Genomic DNA, 22,163 nt, shown 5'->3' with positions numbered 1-22,163 from the left:
TATATGTATGTATGTATGCTTATATGTATGTATGGTCACATGTATGTATGTATGCATGGTCATATGTATGTATGTATGTATGTATGGTCACATGTATGTATGCATGGTCATATGTATGTATGTATGCATGGTCATATGTATGTATGTATGCTCGTATGTATGTATGGTCATATGAATGTATGCATGGTCATATGTATGTATGGTCATATGTATGTATGTATGTATGTATGTATGTTCATATGTATGCATGTATGGTCATAAGTATGTATGTATGTATGGTCATATGTATGTATGTATGCATGTATGGTCATATGTATGTATGTATGTATGCATGGTCATATGTACGTATGCTTATATGTATGTATGCATGTATGGTCATATGTATGTATGTATGGTCATAAGTATGTATGTATGTATGTATGTATGCTCATATGTATGTATGTATATATGTATGTATGTATGCTTATATGTATGTATGTATGTATGTATGTATGGTCATATCCCTCCATGGTACACATTATGATGCCAGTGAGGGAAATGTGTTTTTATGTCTCAGAATAGACTAAATAAACATAATCTGAAGAAATTTTATCTTTATTTTTATTTTTGGAAGTTTTTGGGGTTCGTTGCCTGTAGGCAACATTGTACCATAATGGTGCATAAGTGAAAAAGAACGTTCCTTTTCCAAATTGAACATTGTTTATTTCATAAACATATGCAAAAATATTCAATAACATCAAGAAGTCACAATTCATTTTAAAATTTAAATTAAAAAATTTTGGTATGGTCATCTGTATGTATGTATGTATGTATGGTCATAAGTATGTATGTATGTATGCATGGTCATATGTATGGCCATATGTATGTATGCTCATATGTATGTATGGTTGCATGGTCATACGTATGTATGTATGTATGTATGTATGTATGTATGTATGCTCATATGTATGTATGTATGTATGTATGTATGGTCATATGTATGTATGTATGTATGCATGTTCATATGTATGTATGTATGGTCATATGTATGTATGCATGGTCATATGTATGTATGCTCGTATGTATGTATGGTCATATGAATGTATGCATGGTCATATGTATGTATGGTCATATGTATGTATGTATGTATGTATGTTCATATGTATGCATGTATGGTCATAAGTATGTATGTATGTATGTATGGTCATATGTATGTATGTATGCATGTATGGTCATATGTTTGTATGTATGTATGTATGGTCACATGTATGTATGCATGGTCATATGTATGTATGTATGCATGGTCATATGTATGTATGTATGCATGGTCATATGTATGTATGTATGCTCGTATGTATGTATGGTCATATGAATGTATGTATGGTCATATGTATGTATGTATGTATGTATGTTCATATGTCTGCATGTATGGTCATAAGTATGTATGTATGTATGGTCATATGTATGTATGTATGCATGTATGGTCATATGTATGTATGTATGTATGTATGGTCACATGTATGTATGCATGGTCGTATGTATGTATGTATGCATGGTCATATGTATGTATGTATGCATGGTCATATGTATGTATGTATGCTCGTATGTATGTATGGTCATATGAATGTATGCATGGTCATATGTATGTATGGTCATTTATATGTATGTATGTATGCATGTATGGTCATATGTATTCATGTATGGTCATATGTATGTATGTATGTATGTATATATGTATGTATGTATGCTTATATGTATGTATGTATGTATGTATGGTCATATCCCTCTATGGTACACATTATGATGCCAGTGAGGGAAATGTGTTTTTATGTCTCAAAATAGACTAAATAAACATAATCTGAAGAATTTTTATCTTTATTTTTATTTTTGGAAGTTTTTGGGGTTCGTTGCCTGTAGGCAACATTGTACCATAATGGTGCATAAGTGAAAAAGAACGTTCCTTTTCCAAATTGAACATTGTTTATTTCATAAACATATGCAAAAATATTCAATAACATCAAGAAGTCACAATTCATTTTAAAATTTAAATTAAAAAATTTTGGTATGGTCATATGTATGTATGTATGTATGTATGGTCATAAGTATGTATGTATGTATGCATGGTCATATGTATGGCCATATGTATGTATGCTCATATGTATGTATGGTTGCATGGTCATACGTATGTATGTATGTATGTATGTATGTATGCTCATATGTATGTATGTATGTATGTATGTATGTATGTATGGTCATATGTATGTATGTATGTATGTATGGTCATATGTATGTATGTATGGTCATATGTATGTATGCATGGTCATATGTATGTATGGTCATATGTATGTATGTATGTATGGTCATAAGTATGTATGTATGTATGTATGTATGCTCATATGTATGTATGTATATATGTATGTATGTATGCTTATATGTATGTATGCTCATATGTATGTATGTATGCATGGTCACATGTATGTATGTATGTATGTATGTATGCTCATATATATGTAAGTATGTATGTATGTATGCTCATATGTATGTATGTATGTATGTATGTATGTATGGTCATATGTATGTATGTATGTATGCATGGTCATATGTATGTATGTATGGTCGTATGTATGTATGCATGGTCATATGTATGTATGGTCATATGTATGTATGTATGTATGGTCACAAGTATGTATGTATGTATGCTCATATGTATGTATATATGTATGTATGTATGCTTATATGTATGTATGGTCACATGTATGTATGTATGCATGGTCATATGTATGTATGTATGTATGTATAGTCACATGTATGTATGCATGGTCATATGTATGTATGTATGCATGGTCATATGTATGTATGTATGCATGGTCATATGTATGTATGTATGCTCGTATGTATGTATGGTCATATGAATGTATGTATGTATGTATGTATGTATGTATGTTCATATGTATGCATGTATGGTCATAAGTATGTATGTATGTATGGTCATATGTATGTATGTATGCATGTATGGTCATATGTATGTATGTATGCATGTATGGTCATATGTATGTATGTATGGTCATAAGTATGTATGTATGTATGTATGCTCATATGTATGTATGTATGTATGCTTATATGTATGTATGTATGTATGCTCATGGTACCATAGAGGGTTAATAATAATATACAATGAAAAGAGTTTAGAAGAGGTGTAAAAACTGTTAATACTTACACTTGTCTTATTGTTTGACTTATTTAAACCATTACTGTCCCTCATTATCGTCCCCTATCTCTGTTTATTTTCCTTAATTTTTCAGTTTTCCCACTCTGACAAGAGGCAGCTGCTCATAACCAGACTGCCGAAGTTTTACGATGGCTGCTACACAGAGGAGGACATCGCCAAACTGCTCAAGCCATTTGGGTTTCAGCACGTAGATGACAGCATCTATGTTATTCCTCAGACATGTCTGGTAGGCACCATCAGCATGTATCTTATTACTGCAAACATGATGATCTTATAGAAGAGAATATAACAGAATATAAAGTAGTTCAAATGAGGTCAACTTAAATCATCTGCTGCAGTGAAATGCAACATACACATTAACGCAGCAGTGATATTAATCCAAAAACACTGTCAAAGACCATATTATTTCACATTGAGTACTTCCATAAAAGTTACTATAATACTTAAATACTTTGACCTTTGTAAGGATCAGACTTTACAACATTAACAAAGCTCAACAATAAGGATTGCCTGTTTGCCAGGGGCAAGTAAAATGCCATGTTGGGCTAGCCACCCCAGTCGGTCGGGCAGGTGGTAAAAAAAAAAAAATTCAGGAACTGTGATAATCGATCACCAGCATTTTTTTTTTTAAGTTGTAGTAAATACTTAGAACAAGTAAATAAAAAGAGTAATATATTTTTGTTTCCTCTCTCATGTTTCTCTCAGGCCTTCGCCGTGATGCCAACAGTGGAGAATGTATACAAGATACTGAACGTCACAGCAAAGAAAAACATTTATTTCAAAGGGTCCAAACTCAGTTTCCAAGTCGTATCTGCCAACATCCCAATGACACCGGTAAGCATGTGCATTACACTGTTGTCAGTAGCTAAATGTTGTTAGAAAAGTATCTTTGCAATTTAACGCTGCCTTCTCTGATGTTTCTGTTGTAGCTTCAGTTTTATAAATCACTGATGAGGCTGGTGAAGTTTGTAAGTAATGCACACTCTTACACACACACACACACTACACATAATTTGTAAACCACTTTAATTTTAGTTCAGTAGGGATGCCTTTGTAGCTCAGTTCGTAGAACGTCTGCCCCATCCACGGAGGCTGTGAATCCTCTGCAGCGGCTGTGGGTTCGACTCTTACCTGCGTCCCTTTGCTGCGTGTCATTCCCCCAGTCTCTCTCCCCATTTCATGTCATATCTTCAGCTGTTTGATGAGTTAATTGAGTTTATTTATTTTAGCACGTTTCATACAAACAGAATGCAACACACAGTGCTTCACACAATAAATAAAATAAAACATATCTTTTACTTTGAAAAAAACTGTTAAAAATTAATTTACTGAAACTATGTGGTGTGTTTGTGTCTGTCCTCTTGTTAATGTTTTTGGTTCGAATATCCACTTCTTGTTCCTGATGCAGCCTCTGCAAGGTCGAGAAGAGAACACAGTCCTCATCAAGAACATTTCACCGAGTCAGGCCAGGGACCTCAGACAGTCTTTGAAAAACATCACCAACTATGTACCTCTTCTCAACAAGGTATAAACAAAAACACAGGTATGGGTGTTTCAGTGATTTTTTAAAAAAAGACTTCTCTCAGTCTTACCTGTCATGTATGTGTGTGTGTGTGTGTGTGTGTGTGTGTGTGTGCTTGTGTGCTTCAGGTATTCATCCAGTTTAAGTCTGTTCACGATGCTGATCAGTTTGAAGTTTGGCACAGTCTCCAGAAACCAGCCCCTGGATACAAAGTCCACAGGCTGACAAAACCATGTAAGTCTGGGGAGAGCAGAGATGGCGAAGATCTTTGTAAATACTGATGTCAGCCTTAAATTAAATTTGATCTTTTGAAGATCCTGTGGCTGCAGTGAAGACGCAAATGGATGCATCTGTCAAAACTGAGCCAGCAGCTGCAGCAGTGAGCGAGCAGCTACAGACAGCGGAAAAACCAGGCGGTCCATCCCCTCGTAAGTTTCTTTTAGAGAATAAAAAGAATGTACATGTTAAAATATAAGTCCATGTAAAATATTTTGTTTGTCCAGCCACAGCTATTGCCGGCACAGAGGCAAAATGTTTTGGGGTCATACATATGTCAAAAAGTTAACACAAATGTCTATTGTCTAATGTGTATTATGGTATTTTTCTGTTAGCTTCATTCACAAAAGGTATTTTACAGTAAAGTCACTTAAGTAACCACGTTATTCAAATTACAGGGGAGCTAAGGTGAGTTCAGCTCCCCTCAAAGGACACTTTGGGACATTTTAGGGAAACATCATCAAAACATCATGTTCCTGAAATATATTAATAATAGTAAAAAAAATATATGTTGTGTGTCTGCATGTTTATTCGCTCAAAAATTTTAATTTTCTGAACATTTAACTGCTTACTTTTTCATGGTTGTAGATAAAACTTCTGGCCCTAAACCTGTTTCTCCCAGATTATAACAATAGACAGGGAAGTAAACAGACAATCAGTGAGGAGAACCTATGATACTTTGTTGAAAGTCCTCCCATGTAAAAACAAATGTGAAACAGAAAACCTTGCCATTGTCTGTGGTATTGTTTCTTGTTTTTTGCTCTGATTGATAAATGCATTCTTTGATTTTGAAACCATAGCTTTATATTTTTATTTAGCGCCTATGAAATGTTATGTTACATTAACTATTGACTTGTTCCTCAACTTTGTAAACGTTGTCTTTACTTTAAACAATCTGGGCAGCCAGTCATTGGAGCTGATAAAACTTCATGATAAAGAGCATAAAATAATGGTAATAATATAATGGAAAATATTATAGATCAGTAATTACAATAGAATAAAATGACAAAACAAAAATAAAAATGGAAAAAAAACACACAACTACTATAACACTTTTATCATTTTTTGTTTTTGCAGCATCAAGATCTCCTGCAAACACTCTGCCAGAAAGGACGGATCCTGTTGCCAAGGCAACAGTGACACAACCAAAATCTGACGTTCCACAGGACAGCGTTGAACAATTTTGGCTCACGACGAGAAGTAGTCCCTTTGTCTCTCCTACCACGTCTCCCTCGTTCATCATCCCAGGTAAGAGACATAATTTTTCTTGCATCGTAACAAGTTTGACAAATTTAAAATGTTAATTTATTCAGTGAGGTGACTGTTTCTTTTTAACTCCCAAGAACACCAGACAGTCAGAGAATGGAACAACAACAAGGTAAACCCATTTCTTTCTATAACTTGATTTTATGTTTGTTTCATTATAATTGGCGTTTATCCAAAAACCATTTAACTCCTTTCAAAATATAAATCAGCTGATGTGGGATTGATTCTGTTAAACCTGCTGATTTTTATGCTCAGTCTCGACTTGCTGTTCGTTCAGAGGATGCAGCTTTTATCTCATGAAATTTATAACTACAGATGACTCAGGTTTATCTTAAGGAATGGTATTGTAGCCAATTAAGCTGAAAGGTCCTAATTTACATTTGTAGATGGAGCAGTGAACTGTGTTTGCTGTAGGGCTTTATTGTATTCTGTTGCATAAAGGTCGAAAAAGATTTGCAGATCATTGCATTCTGTTTACGTTTTACACAGCTTTTGGAACTTGGTTTGTATCAAATACACATTTAACTTTAAAAATCTGTAAATATATAATCAGATTGGAATTGGTAGCGGCAGCATCAGCAACACCTGAATGAAACTTTGGGGTTTGAACGCTGTGTTTTCTAGAGGAGTCAACTGTGCCTTTCCATGTGGCGAACAATCATGTTGACCGGTTTGCCAGAGGAAAACTACAAGCATGAGGATGTGGCCAAGCTGGTCTGGCGGTATATCATCAAAAAGAACCTTCACTCGCTGTACTACAATGTGATAGTTTTACCGCTGCAGAGGAGGGTAAGGAGTAGAAACCGAGGACTGTTACAAACACAAACATTATTGTAGTTACAGTTGTATTATATTTATATGATTAAATGGAGCTGTCCCATTATTATCTTTCCTCTCCTCACTTCCAGGCCTTTGTGCATTTCGCTGGATCGATGACATGCTCCAAATTTGTCGAAGATCACATCAGGAGGCCGGTTTCCGTCAAAGGTTGCAAGCTTAGTGTCCACATCATCATGCAACACATGAATCCTGAATGCTGTGAGGTATGAACACTGAAGGTTGCTCTCTGGCCTGTGACACTGTCAAGATCAGGACGGGACAGAACAAGCACAAATTCACAATAGCTGCAACCAGCTAGTACTGATACCTACGCTAATGACTTGTAATGTTTTTGCAGGAGAAGATGTACACAACTCTGATGAAGTTGAGCAATGCCGTAAGTCATCAGTCAGGAAATCTGTCAGGTGAAAGCGTCTTTGGATCGCTGAGCTTCAACACCAACTGAATTGTTTCTCACTTTTCAGAACGTTGGTGACTCAGAGTCTCTGAAGGAGCGGCTGCTGTGTGTGGAGATTTCTGAGACGTCAGTGGGGGTCATCAAGATGGTCATGGAAATGGTGGCGTCAACCGCAACCTTTGTCAGCTTTCTGCCGCTCGCCAACAGGGTACAAGAACACAAAACACCTGCGCTTATCAGTTTAAAGGCCCAAAGGCGCCTGATGCTTTTTGAAATACACCTGTTGTTTTGGTAGAACAAACAGTAAAAGCGTTTTTTTCAAGCATCAAAGACAAAAGCTGTTTTTCTACAGCTGCAGCACCTGTTTGGAGAGAGCTAAAAGGAATTAAAAAAGGCATGGATGTGCAAAGTGGGTGCTGACGTGGCATTAGCACCACGTTTTTTTAACCAGATTTTAAAAAAAAAAGCCAACTTGCTACAGAGAATGCTTGAATAATATGACATACAAAGATTTTTATGGCTTGTTGCTGTTCTCTCTCTTCGTTGCTTTTGTCTTGTCACTTCATCTCTTCTCTGTCTTTCCACTCTGTCTGTGACTGTCGTTCTCCCTCAGATCTGCATCGAGATGGCCGACTCCAGCGGTGTAACGCAGGTGGTGGAGAAATACAAAACTTTCTCACCGGATGTTTCAAAAGAAGCGATTTGGTATGCATGTTTCCCTTTAACAGTCGGGTATGACCTGATGCTAAATTAGTTTTATAGTTGCTCACATCTGTGTTTCTGAAAGCAGGTTGTCTCCATATGTGTTGGTGTGCTTTTTATTTTTAATCCCCCATCCTCAAGCCTAAACTGACCAACTCCTGCTTTTTCTCTCTCCAGGAGCAAAGTTGGACGTTTTGAGACGTGAGTATATCACTTTATAATCTATTATTGTCCAGTTAAGAGAGAGACAAAACGCCCATGCTTATATTGATGGAGGTATTTGGTCAAAAATATCCTGATATTTGATTTTGCCAACATTATTCTGCACTAATGCATCTCATATATAGGATTATGTGTTATTTTAGATTAAATGTGTATCTCGAGATAAATGTCTTCGAATAGCCTAAAAATGTTGATTTATTAATTGTAAGCCATATTGCCCAGCCCTCAATGAATTAATTGAGAAATGGTCTGTAGATTAATCGATAATTATAGTCAGCTACATCCCTTAAAGCAGTGGTTCCCAGTCTTTTTTTCTGTCAGGCCCCCTTCAGAAACCAAAAAAAATGCAACCTTACCCTTGCTGTAATTTGCTGCTGACAGTCCTTTTCTGTTTTTAATTTTAGTTTGCAGAGTCTAAAACAGCGTCTAAATGATTCTCGTGAGACTGTAATAATAAAGTTTGGACCAAACACCATTAAAGTTGGAGCCAAGCCCCCAACTGTGAAATGTCAAACCCAGCCTCCTCCTTCCAAACTTTTGAATAATGGGTCAAAACCTGCTCTGCAAACCAGTGACACTAGTAGATCAACCATTTCTGAGCTCATTACAGCGGGACCAAGTACCTCTGTTGCAAGCAATGTAAGAATGGAGGACAGTGAAGAACTGGACTCCACTGGTGGCGAGGCAAATGAAGATGTGAAGAAAACAAAAGGGGAAGAGGGGTCATTAACCCCTTCATTCTCCACTGCTGAGCTGGATACCATCAGTGTTGAAGCCAAACCAATGGTGAAAGGTCAAACCCAGCTGCCTCCTTCTGAACGTTCAGGTAATGAGTCAAAACCTGCTCTGCAAACCAGTGACCCTGGTGGATCGACCATTTCTGAACCCATCACAGCAGGACCAAGTGCTACCACTGCAAGTGACATAACAGTGGAGGACAGTGAAAAACCAGCAACTGAGATCTCCATGGACTCCAGTGGTGGCGAGGCGAATGAAGATGTGAAGGAAGTAAAAGGGGAAAAGGGGTCAGTAACCCCTTCATTCTCCACTGCTGAGCCGGACACGATCAGTGTTGAAGACGAACGTCCAACTGTACAACATCAAACCCAGCTGCCTCCTCCTGAACTTTTGAATAATGAGTCAAAACCTGCTCTGCAAACCAGTGACCATGGTGGATCAAACAATTCTGAGCCGAGCACAGCAGGACCAAGTGCTACCACTGCAAGTGATGTAACAATGGAGGAGGATGGTGAAGAACCAGGAACTGAGATCTCCATGGACTCCAGTGGTGGTGAGGCAAATGAAGATGTGAAGAAAGTAAGAGGGGAAGAGGGGTCACTAACAACTTTTGTCTCTATTACTGAGCTGGACACCATCAATGTTGAAGCCAAATCTCCAACTGTGAAATGTCAAACCCAGCTGCCTCCTTCTGAACGTTCAGGTAATGAGTCAAAACCTGCTTTGCAAACCAGTGACCCTGATGGATCAACCATCTCTGAGCCCATCACAGCAGGACCAAGTGCTACCGCTGCAAGTGATTTAACAATGGAGGAGGATGGTGAAGAACCAGGAACTGAGATCTCCACAGACTCCACTCTTGGTTCCCAGGCAAACAAAGACTTAGAGAAAGGAAAGGGGGAAGAGGGGTCATTAACACCTTCAGTCTCCACTGCTGATGTGACCTCTGCCTCTGCAGTCAGGAGTGGAAACACAGTCCCTCCTGCCCCCCAGCTCGGCCCCCTTTTCCTCAATTCTGAGGAAAACCGGGCTAAACTTCCTCAGATTGATGCAAAGTCTTTCAGCATAATCCAGGCAGCCGTTCGTCAATACAAGCTCAACAAGGAGGCCAAGAACAAGGTGAGGCCTAGCTTTAAATTAAGAAATGGGGAATTTATTGTTTTTGTTGTAATTAAGCCACAATTAATTGAAATTTGAATCTTCTTTGGTAAAACTAGTCTTAACAAAATTAACAGCATTGTATGTGACAGTAAAAGTCCCCACAAAGATATAAATATACTCACACTTAGTGTAGAGATGTGTGTCTGATTTGTGTGAGACAGACATATTTGGATTGTTAATTAAATTACCTTTTTCCATCCTAGTTAATGAAGAACCTGACTCATTGTTTCAGTTACTGATTCTGTCTTTGTTCTTCACACAGGCTCAGGATGATTTCTCATTCACTGTTGAGGAAGATGATTTTGATGAGCAAAATTTCAACATGGATGATTTTGTCACTATTGATGAAATTGGTGATGATGTGGAAGAGACAAACCCTGAACCTGTTAGCTCCTCCTCATCCTCCTCCAGACCGAGAAGAGAGAGGCAAAACTCAGGTGTGTCATCCGGTGGAGAACACACCTCAGCAAGGTCTTCGAAGGATTTTAAGAGCTCAGCTTCTACCTCATCTTCTAACTCAGGCTCTGTGTCACCGAAAAAGCCCAAGTCCTCATCTGAGTCCATCAAATCCCCTACCAAACCTTCGTCCTCTGCCAGTGTGACTAAGCCCTCCTCTTCCTCTTTTCCACTTTCTACTGAACCCCACTCCTCTCCTGGTCAGAAAACACAGCAGAACAAGACAACATTTCAATCCAAGGCATTAAACACCAGATCCTCTAGTTGTAGTACCCACTCATCCTCTGCTTCCCATGAAAGGAAAAAGTCGGTATCAGCAGCGACTGTTAAAGCATCAATGGAGCCGTTTCAAAAAGAAGCAAGAACCACAGAGGCTTCAGTGGCAATGTCTGACCACAAAAGGTCAGCAGAGGGCATTGCTGCAAAAACTGTTGTGTCTAAGACAAAAACAGAATCATCATCAGAGATACAGCCACCTCTACAGGGACATAAGGTCGAGTTGAGCCAAGGCCAGAGTCAGGAGATTGATTTTAATGTCAGAACACACAAAGACCCAAAAAGAAACATGCAGGAATGTAAGAATGGTGATGCTGACAAACACACTGAGGGGAAGGGCGGTGGTGAAATGTACCAAATCCTTGATTTATTTGATCATCAAACAGATGAACGGATGAATGATGGGGATCAAGACAACAGCTTTGACACCCAGCAAACTGAACGTGAGGAGGGCCAGACGTTGCAAGACAGTGAAATGGACATGGACAGTTCTTTCCAGATACTAGACAATGTTACTGAAGACCAAGCAGCTACAAGTCAAGAGGTCCATCGCCTGGTTCAAGGTGACCGTGCCACGTTAAAGAAGCCGTCTGAGGAATGCACAATTCCACTAGTCATTAAATCTGATGATGCAAATGTAGTAGGTAAAGATCAAGAAACAAATAAAGATACAGGGAACAAGCAAGCTCCAAGGGACGATGAAGATGGGAAGAAAATAAAACAAAAAGAGGAGGAGGTCAAAGGGAAAGTGGTTGCAGTACATTCCTCCAAAGATGTGGAAAATCCTGATGGCCAAATCCGAAATGGAGACCAACGCCTGCAGAGGTCACAGAAGCCAACGGCTGCAGAAACTGAGACTGACAACCAGGAAAAAAGGACCAAGAATGGAGAGGCGACTGATAGATGTGGTGAACCATCAAAGAGTAGTGCCTTCACAAAAACAGCATCTAAAAGTGAAGAGAAGGCAATATCGCCAAAGAAACAGGACAGGACAGTTAAAAAATATGAGACTTGCACAAAGATTGACACCTCTCCAGGAGTCTCTGAAGAAGAGGAAACAATCAAAGAGGCCGTGAAAGAGATGGTGCAAGAGACAAAAGATTCTGTTGAAGACAAACCAGCTCAAGATGCTGCCAGCCCAGAAAGGTCTGGAAGAAGGAGGAGTCCAAGAGGGAAGAAAGATGACAAAATTACATTGAATCTCACAAAGGCGTCTGGAAAACGTCTCAAGAACGAGGCAGCTACAAACAGGATTTTAGGCTCTGTGGAGACGATCTCGACAAGATCAAGATCACAACAAGAGAAAACAAAAAAAGAGGACGCTCCAAGTAGAACGAGGCACACTGCTGCCAGAGAATCACACAAACGAATCAAGGAAAATACACCAAAGAAAGAAGAAAAAACCTCTCCAAAACAGAGCACACCAATAAAGAAATGTGGCAGAAGTAAGGTAAGTGAGGAGAAGGCTACGTATGAAATATTCTGCTCTGTGGAGGGAGATGATGGGGTTAATCAGGCAGCTACAGGATGAAAAGGAAAAGACCAACAAAAGAGGCTAAAAAAAAACTGGCTAGAACAAGTAAAAAAAAAAAAAAGTATCATAATATTAAAGAAGGGGTGACAAAAACAAATATGAAATCAGTTTAGTTCCAAATAGTTGCATGATGATATAAAAACGAGTCAGCCGGCTGGGAAGACACAATTACATGTGAAAGCCGAGGAGTGGAGAGGGTGGAAAATCCTGCTTTTAGAAACAACACAAAGTGAGAAACACTGATGCTAAAGCTCTTATCTATTTTTAGACTTCGGTGACTCTAAATGAAGCTGACGATGAGGAGGAAGAGAAGTCGGACGAGAAAACATCAAGATCTGCTAAACGCAAACATGATGAAGACACAGGTGTGTGTTATTCTGTCAACACAAAGTAAAGTATACTTACACGTGTGTTTGCTCACCTAATTGGAATGCAGCCATCATTGTTGTTCCACCTATGCTCTTCCTGCTTTGACAAGTCAGAATGTCTGCTGTGATAAGGATCTGTTCTGTTAAAGGGGCTGAGTATTTAGACATTATCAATTAGTTTTTTGTTGATCATTGTCAAACAGACACATTAAAAATACTTCAAACTAATAAGACAAGAAATGTGAACTTTGAATTGTACAGAGGGATACTAAAGATTCCATATGTGTCTTGGAGAGACAGATGCATTCACACCTTTTCAACATCTGTCCAGAATGCATCACAGTTCAAACTCAGATTTTGCCATTTTGCCTCCCATATCTCTAAAATGTTTTTACAGGGAATTGTTTGTTTAAAAAAAACTGTTAATGTTTATCTGAAACTTTTTCTTTTAATTTATTTGTCCTGTTTTAGAGGAAAGTACAAACTTTGAGGCTGGAGATGAAGTGGAGGAGGAGGAGGAGGAAAAGGAAGCGGTAACAACCAGAACAAGAGGACAAGCTAAGAAGAGAACCAGACAGACCCCTGGTAACTAACTAACTAACTCACTAACTCACTCACTCACTCACTCACACCTACCTTTTATACAATAATGTCAGTCTAATCTCTGGACACTCAAAAAATCTTTGGCTTCACTTTCTTCCAATCATGGAGCTCTAAAACGTAGCAGCTTTTTTCCTCTCATTTGTTCACTCAGCCATTTCATTGTGTTTTACTGCAGTGAGAAAATCTACCAGAGGGAAAAAAGTGAGAGAAGAAGAAGAAGAAGAACCAGCTGATGTACTGCCTCCCTCCTCAGTCGATGCCTCCTCCTCATTGGACAAAGATCCGTCTACGTTGTCAAGTGACGTCCAGACGGAGGTCCAGAAGACAGAGGTGGAAGCAGCGAGCCGAGCCGACGTCGATGCTGCCTCTGCTGGACAGGAGCTGCAGCCGGAGAACCCTGAGAACCCTGAGAACCAGACACTGGAGGGACGAGAGGAGGAGAAGGAAGGACGGAGCAGGACGGACATTAAAGGTACAGAGAGCTGAAAGAAGGACAGACTGAGGACAGAGACAGAGACATTTTATTCTTCAGTTTTAGCGTCTCATCCACTCTGAGCTGCTGTTCTGAATCATCAACAGTTCATCTTTTTGAAAATTCTGTCCAAAATGAAAAGAATTACAAATACTTGTTTTTACATTCAGGTCTGCAAACAGTGATTATTTTCATTATTGATGAATTTTGTGCTCAATAGTGAAAAATCAATCCAAGCTGATGTCTTCCAATTAGGTTTTTTGTCAGAAAAATGTTTCTAAACCCTGCGAGATGTTGTGTCCTATCATAGAAAGCAAAGTAGCAAATTCTTACATTTGTGAAGCTGGAATTCATGAATTTTGCTTGAAATATGACAAAAACAACAAATCATGTGTCTAAATTATTTCAGATTGAGCGATTAATTGTTTTTGCTTCGTTTCTTTCTCTTCTTCAGCTGTGAGTAAACTGAGGAGGGAGTCTGTCGGCCCTGAAGCAAAGAGATCTCGTTCTCAGTCTCGTCGTGTCGCCGCTGACCTCAAACTGTCATCATCCAAACCCAACAACTCCCTCGGTGAGAAACACACACTGACACACTCTGTTTTTATTTGAAATCGACGCGAGATGTAAATAATTTGGGTCAGTGTACTTGGCGGCCAACGGATGTTCGTTGTAAAACGAGAAAACCAACGTTTGGAAAAAAAACTGCTTACTGATAACCCATTAGAAATAGGAAACAAAAAACAAATGACCCATTTATGTTTTGATATTAAAAAACAAAAAATAACCCGTTATCTGATTCCCTTTGACGTGTTTCTAAACGTGACTCAAGAATTAAAATAGACCTACTTGTGCAGGTTAAAATGAGAAAACAGTTTCTGTTTTTTCCTTCATTGTCTTTTTTTAGTGCACAGAATTATTCATTTCAGTTTGATTTGTCTTTTTTTCTATTTTGACTCCAAAACAAATAAACAACTTAATGTTTTCTTTTCCACATGAGGCTGGACGTTCACCTGAATGTTTGCTCTGCTCTGACAGTTATTTTTACACTTTGTCAGCAGGTTGACAGCCTCATCATCTACATATGAGAAAAATATCCTTAAAGGCAGATTTTATGATCATTGAGAGTAATTTAAGTTTTCTTTTTAAGGTTTTAAATTTCAAAATACTGATTGCCAGAGGAAAATTATTCAAGGGATTAGGGCTGTCAAATTAGGTTTAATTTAGATGCAGTCATTAGAAAACATAATTATCTATTTTTTTTGTTTATTTTGTTTTTTGGTGTTTGCTGTTTGTTGGGACGGTGAAAGAACTAGTGTAATATTTGCTTTCAGGTTTAGCTGCAGAATCATTCAGGAAGTGACGGGCATCTAAAACTGAAGGCAGCACAGTTTAAAAATAACTGAAAATCACAGTAACCAATCAGGTGAAAGCCCTGCCATAAGTGGAAAAGCTAAATATTTAGTTGTGTATTTCTTTTGCAGTCGCAATGAACAAATGAGAAATCAAACTGAAATCTCGTTTTTGTTTCTGTCACAAACAAGAAAACAAAACAAACAAACTTGTTTTCTCATTTTGACCAACAGGTTAATTTTCATTTAGAAGCAAATTAAAGAAAATCACTCAATCAATAAGTTTCCTCTCGTTTCACTCACCGTCTCCCTCTTCAGGTCAGGAGTTCGTGGTTCCTAAATCAGGGTATTTCTGTCACCTCTGCTCTGTTTTCTACCTGAACGAGAGCACCGCCAAGGACGTCCACTGCAGCAGCAGGCAACACTACGACAACCTGCAGGTACAAACAAACACATACAATAAATTTAAACACAAAAACACAGTTTTGGCCTCATGATGTTTATGTTTCTCCCACTTCTTTTTTTTTCAGGAATATTATCAGAAACTTGAACAGAAACCATCAAGACGTTCAACACAGAGTTCTCAAGGCTCCGTTTCTGATTGATCCTGATGCCATCTACTGTTTTTTTATTTTCGGGGGGGAAAACGGTGAAGCTGGACAAATGCAACGTTCACGTTTCTCACCACTGCAGAGGGTTTATTTGACAAGTCAGTAGGTATAATAAGCCATGCTGGTTCATAGTAACTTCGAAAAATGAAAAAAGTGCTGTTAGGTACCTTTTTTATCAGGTAAATGATTTGAATTATAGGGCTGTCTCCTGATAGTTGACGAATCGAATCATTAATCAGAGCCTTCATCGTCAACTGAGATTCTTCCGGTCCAACATTTGTCTTTTTTCCTTTGTCAGTCGGTGTGCGTCACAGTTACAGGATAAACAGGGAGAACATTTCAATGAGGAATTAAAGGGAATCATAAATATTTTTTGTATTAGCTGGTGCACTTTTTAAAAAAATATCCTCAGGGTGAAAGTAGTGGTTAGTAAACAAGTTTCAGCGCTTGTTTTTTTATCTTCGTCGTACACAGAGCAGTGCAGCAGCATGACAGGGTGTGAACTTCACAAACTGAGTCTCTAAATCACCACAAACCACAAAACTAACTGATGGAAGCAGAGAAGAGTGAAAGAAACGCAGAGCAGCGTGACGCGCTGTCTGACACCTCATCTAGACACATGTGGAGCAGAGAGGAGGGGACGCCTGCTTGTTGACAACAGTAAGGAAAGGATCAAAAGTCACCAGACTCACCAGAATCCTTTTACATCATCATCAGCTTCATTCATGCGTGTGCGGCGCCAGTGATGCTGGACGGAAGCTGCAGCCTCTGGAGAGAAGCTCTGTCAAGGCGTCCACAGAAACTGTCTGGGAAGAGGACAGGTGCTTTCAAAAATAACACTTTGCAGGTGATTGAATGAACCATCTGTCACATCTAACAACCAACAACCAATCAGATCAACTCACCGAACCGAAGCTGAAGTCGGCTGGAAGAAGAGTGAAACCATCTTTTCCAAGGAGAAAAACCTTCAGTGCCGTTCTTTGCTCTTCTTTACATGAAGAAATACTCTCCAGTCCTGATATAATGGAGGCTGTCACAGTATCTACGCTAAACTCTTCAGGAGCCGCCATTGATTGTTCGAGATGAGTCGTTTCCATGGATGCCCCTCGCTGTCATCACACCTGAAACCACACCTGTGGCTACCAGTAGTGCCTCCGAGGACGCTGACTGGCTCACACCACCACAGACTGATGGCTTGGAGCCTCGCAAGATGGATTCTCATGTGATCTTGTGGATCCCGCTGCCTCGCAGGGAAAGAGAAGCTCTGCAGGTCCACGGATTTTCTAACTGAACTGTAGGAGAAGGACACGCAGTCAATATTTTCACACCACAAATCACAAAGACAGGCTTAAAAAACCCAAGTCTATCTGGTAAAACATACCCATGGAGGCTTGTACAGGATTTTAGTGTGGCGCACTGCACTGTAACAAAAAAAAAAAAAAGAGAGAGAGGGAAAATCTTAGTGGGGGACAGCTCTATAAATTATACATTTACCATAAAACCTAACGAGTATTGTAGCGTCGATTGACCCAACTGGTTTCAAACTCTGCAGTTTTGGTGCCTTGCATTGTTACAATGCATCAGATGTGTTCTGGAAAATCAGAAACTTAAGGTAAGTTTTACCAAAACGTTTATCATGGTTACATATTATAGTTTATAAGTTGCTATATGACCTCTTAATAATTACCAAAGTATTTTTTAAATGTTTGTTTTTCATTTGTGCCAAAAATCCGAACATTTAATCCTAACACATAACAGTAGTGGACAGAACCATTTTATTTTTGAACTGTTTCACATTTCTAATGCACCTTATAAAGTATGAACTGTCACTGACGGAGCTTCTTAACTTCTTTTATAAGATGAGTTTTGTAAAATTGTATAAATTAAACTTTATATTTAATCTTGCACATGATGTATACAGGTCAGATAATCACAATCACTGGTTTCTTTTTTTTTATTTTAGAGAATATTTAATGGAAACAGTAATTCACTTAAAGGCTGTGTGTGCAATCTGCAAACTCTCTGCTAGACACAACTGAATCCTGCACACTGATCCTTTAATGGTCAAAGTTGGTATGAGGGACAGATCAGGCTATTGAATGTTTTGTTTTCTGCTCCTGCTTTCTGCACATGCAGGTGTAAAATGCCTTTTTTTTTTTTATGTTCTATGTTTTCTTTATGTAAAAATAAATGCACTGAACTCAACAAACGCTGTGAAGTGTTTCTAAAGTTTCATTTAACTCTCATGTTTCTTTAAACAGTATGTTGACTGACTGGATTTTTAATATTTGTTCATGAACAGTGGAATCAATAAAACTTAATATTTTAAAATTTGTCCTTGTGTTGTCCAGTTTATTTTTTACTTACTGACGAGTGAATGAATTAAAGGAACCTTAGAAGTTCTTGTCGAGCTCTAAAGGTAGAGTCAACTCAGATTTTAGGATTATAGGAATCACAAGCACAATAGTAATTTGATAATTTGAATAATTTGATTTTTTATATATACATATATATAGACACGTATATACATAAAATATGTATATATACCCAACAGTTGACTGCAATGTAACTCTGCTAGGTTATTATTTTTGTCTTTGTCAATTAATCTCTAACAATTAATCATAGATCATTTAAGGTTAAATAAATCAATCAAGACTTGCTGATTCATTTGCTGTTCGATTGACTAATCACCTGATTGATTGAGGACTAGCTGATAATTTTAGCATATAATAATTATGACTTTTTATCTGCCAATTATAATTTATCTCATGATTTTTCCTTTCAATTTTTTTGTCATTTATGACTTAAGCTCATAATTTAAACTTTTAATCACGTATTTACAACGACCTAAGAACTATCTCATAATTTCGATTTTTATCTCATACCTGACTTTGACAACTGACTTTTTAATCATAATTTTGACTTTTTATTGAATAATTTCGACTTTTTGTATCAATTTTAACTTTATCTGAATTATGATTTATTTTTTTATCTCACACTTTTGTCCTTTTTGTCTCAAAATTTCGACTACTTAATTGTTTCGACTTTTTTAATCCCATAGTTTCGATTTTACGTTATAATTATGACTTTCCACGGGGATGTTTTTTCTTTTACTGTCTATTAGAGGTCACGTCTCTTTTTGCTTCATTCACCTCAAAGTAATCATCTAAAATCTGTTCTTAACCCTCTATTACACCATTTACAACTGAAAAAAGATTACAAATTTAATCTTTTCTTTAAAAAAAAAGTTTGTCTGGATGTGACCTTCATTGTACCATTAAATGCGTTAAAGAGAGTAAATATTTTAAATGTTTGTTTGTGACCTCAAACCTCCACGGGTGACAGGAAACACGTGACCTCCACAGCGAAAGATGTTTATTTTTGTTTTTTTCCCGTGTGAAGGCCGCATTCTGCATAATCACTATTTCATTCTTAAAACTGGCACATTAAAAAAATAAGCACATGGATTAAAAACAAATCGACAAATTTTATTCATGAAATATTTTAAAAGTCTATTGACTCTAAAGGCTCCATACAATAATTTACATTAAGGATATGAAGTTAATAATAAGTCTTTAAAATGTCACCTATTCTTTAAAATGCTGTAATGTTTGCATAAACTGTATTTGTTAAAGATGAAGAATACACCGATGAAAGTAAAAAAATAAATAAAAAAAATAGACAACATGACGCACCTCCTCAGTTAACGGGTCACTGTGAGGTCGATCATAGACAGGTGAGTGCTCAGTACCTGTCTGCCTGTTCCACAAACAGCTAAACTAACGTTAGCACTGGATTTATTTTAGCTCACAAACTGTGATTCATAAATCTCATAGCGCAGTCTGAAGGTCGCCATGCGTTGCGTTGACTGTTTTTAATGGACTGTTATTGAACACAGAAGTTATTAACGGACTCGCGAGATCGTTCACGGATCTGGGGTTACCTTTAAGACTCGATCATCAGTTTCTCCCTTCTCTGTTTGTCTCGTTTCATTTCCATTCATGAATAAAAATAACAGTGAATTGTAGTAAAGTGTCTTAATGATGGGCGGAGATGCAATTTAAAATACTGTGTGAAGCATATTTAGCCTTTTAAAATAGATAATGGAGAATTTATGTGGATATACGCGTTTTTATTCATGTGCAAATTGCAAATTTTAAGAACCAAACCGCGAAACTCATAAGAAATAGCGATCATGCAGAATGCGGCCTTCATACGGGAAAAAACAAAAATAACCATCTTTCGCTGCGGAGGTCACGTGTTTCCTGTCACCCGTGGAGGTTGACCCGCAGCCAGGTACTTGGGAGAGTCTTTCCTGACAAACAGTATGTTGTTGTGTTGCTCACTGTTTTATAAGTTTAAATAAAATAATTATCAATGCATTTTACCTCCCGTCTTAAACTAGCTGTGCAGTAGATGAGTAATCAAGGTGCAGCTGTGCGTTAAATGGTTTGAAGGAAGCACGTGGAGGCGAAAAACCAAGAAGAAGTAACGTCAGACCGTTTAACGCACATCTACAAGTTAATTACCCCGCTAATATCACGGTCATTTCACAACAACATGAAATAAAAACATTCGCAGATTTTTTGGTGAAAGTTGGGAACTCAAAATATAAAGTTAGGACGCAGGTACTTACCGTTGTCATGACAGCGAATAACCGTAGTCAGTTTCCACATCCGTGTTCTTTTGTTTTTGGTTTAAAAAGTCTTTCAGTAGATTCATTCTCCATTTAGTTAGTTGGCTTTCTGGTGTTTATTTCATCCTTCTCCTCCTCTGTCTTCGGGTGCCGTAGTTGTTTTTCCTCTCGCTTTTCTTCTCCGTTTCATCCCTTCCTTGGAAATCGATTAACAAACAATAAAAACAAGCCTTTAGTGTGTTTTTCTTCCCGGTTGTTAGTTTATCAAGCTGCTCACTCAGCTAGCGTTAGCTTGCCGCAGTTGATTACGAGTAAACTTTGACAGCTGTGCGCTTTAACGTTGCTATGGTTACGAGGTGGGTCGCGGATGAATTTCGAATGGTGGTCAAACTTGAGCCGAACTACGTGTGCGTCAAACGGCTATAGCGGACACCCGCCGGCCAATCAGAAAAGAGAATTCACCCAGACCAAAGTACACAATACAAAAAAATGTCACGGTGCTACTTCGAGACTTCAAGGCGACATTTACATTTTAAAAATTTCCATCAATTAATTATCAAATAAAGTACATCACATAATTATTTAAACAATAGAAAAACGTTTTATAGATTTTCTTTTAAGTTTGACTGTCAAAACAAAAGCGCAGGGAGATTTCTGCGAGTGACAGGCCGTTTTGTCTAAAATCAGCAACACTGTACACATTTTACAGTATTACACATTGAGGTGAATGTAAGAATTACACATTTAAAAATAATTAAAATTTATTTATACTGCTGGTAGTGAAACAGAACAAACTGTGAAACAGAACTCACTCAACACACTGGACCCTTGAAATTTTAAAAACTTTAACCTCACAGGATTTGTTGAGTTCAGTACAGGAAACTGTCACCTACCTTTAATTATTGTACCGCTAAATGAAATGTTTAAATAAAACTTGACCTAATGTGGAAAAAAAAAAATTACATAAAAACATACATTTACTAGAGATGAACAGTTCTGAGGAGTAAATAGCATTTCAGATACATTTTCAAAAGGAAAGAAAAACAAAAAACATCCCATAACAAAATCTCTTCTCTCCAAAACAAGAAATCCTAAACTTCACAAGTCTTCACATTATCATCGAGAGATAAAATGTCTGATAGTGTAACAGTTCAGAAAAACATCTGAGACGTCTGACCTGACAGTGACGTCAGAATTTGCACCTGCATGGATTAACGCACCTGAACACTCACCTGACCATTTTACATGTGCAAGCTTAAATTCTAGGCTTCATTTACACAATTTCAACAAAACGCTTCCAGAAAAAACAGCTGCATGTTGCATCAGAAATGTCCAAATATTAATAACATCATATGTGACTAAAATTAGAGCAGAGTGAAAGTGAAACAACTGGTAGTCATGATGATAACAGCTCAATCCAGGATTATTAGCCTGCACACTACAGCAGAGCACAACACAAATCACAAAATACCCCTCCTTATCTACAGAGGTCTCCACTCTGTACGTACAAACATGAAGACTATGGG

General features: G+C 37.8%; 1 protein-coding gene across 1 annotated transcript in view; it reads left to right on the top strand.

Moving 5' to 3' along the window:
- The window catches only part of LOC146305416 (uncharacterized), a 53,365-nt gene extending 37,043 nt beyond the window's left edge, over positions 1–16,322 (top strand). Inside the window, 17 exon segments of the mRNA XM_084713091.1 lie at positions 3,282–3,434; positions 3,914–4,042; positions 4,617–4,733; positions 6,897–7,061; positions 7,181–7,315; positions 7,450–7,488; positions 7,577–7,717; positions 8,123–8,214; positions 8,389–8,412; positions 8,838–10,290; positions 10,595–12,598; positions 12,867–12,963; positions 13,438–13,551; positions 13,745–14,041; positions 14,496–14,612; positions 15,709–15,830; positions 15,921–16,322. Of these exon segments, the coding sequence (XP_084569217.1) occupies positions 3,282–3,434; positions 3,914–4,042; positions 4,617–4,733; positions 6,897–7,061; positions 7,181–7,315; positions 7,450–7,488; positions 7,577–7,717; positions 8,123–8,214; positions 8,389–8,412; positions 8,838–10,290; positions 10,595–12,598; positions 12,867–12,963; positions 13,438–13,551; positions 13,745–14,041; positions 14,496–14,612; positions 15,709–15,830; positions 15,921–15,995 (5,274 nt within the window). The 3' untranslated portion in view covers positions 15,996–16,322.
- Positions 16,323–22,163: the final 5,841 nt, after the last annotated feature.

The sequence above is a fragment of the Lutjanus erythropterus genome, chromosome 23 (assembly GCF_056507025.1).
Source record: "Lutjanus erythropterus isolate fLutEry1 chromosome 23, fLutEry1.hap2, whole genome shotgun sequence".
In the NCBI taxonomy this organism is placed as follows: Eukaryota; Metazoa; Chordata; class Actinopteri; order Lutjaniformes; family Lutjanidae; genus Lutjanus; species Lutjanus erythropterus.
This window is presented reverse-complemented; position numbering and strand designations above follow the sequence as displayed.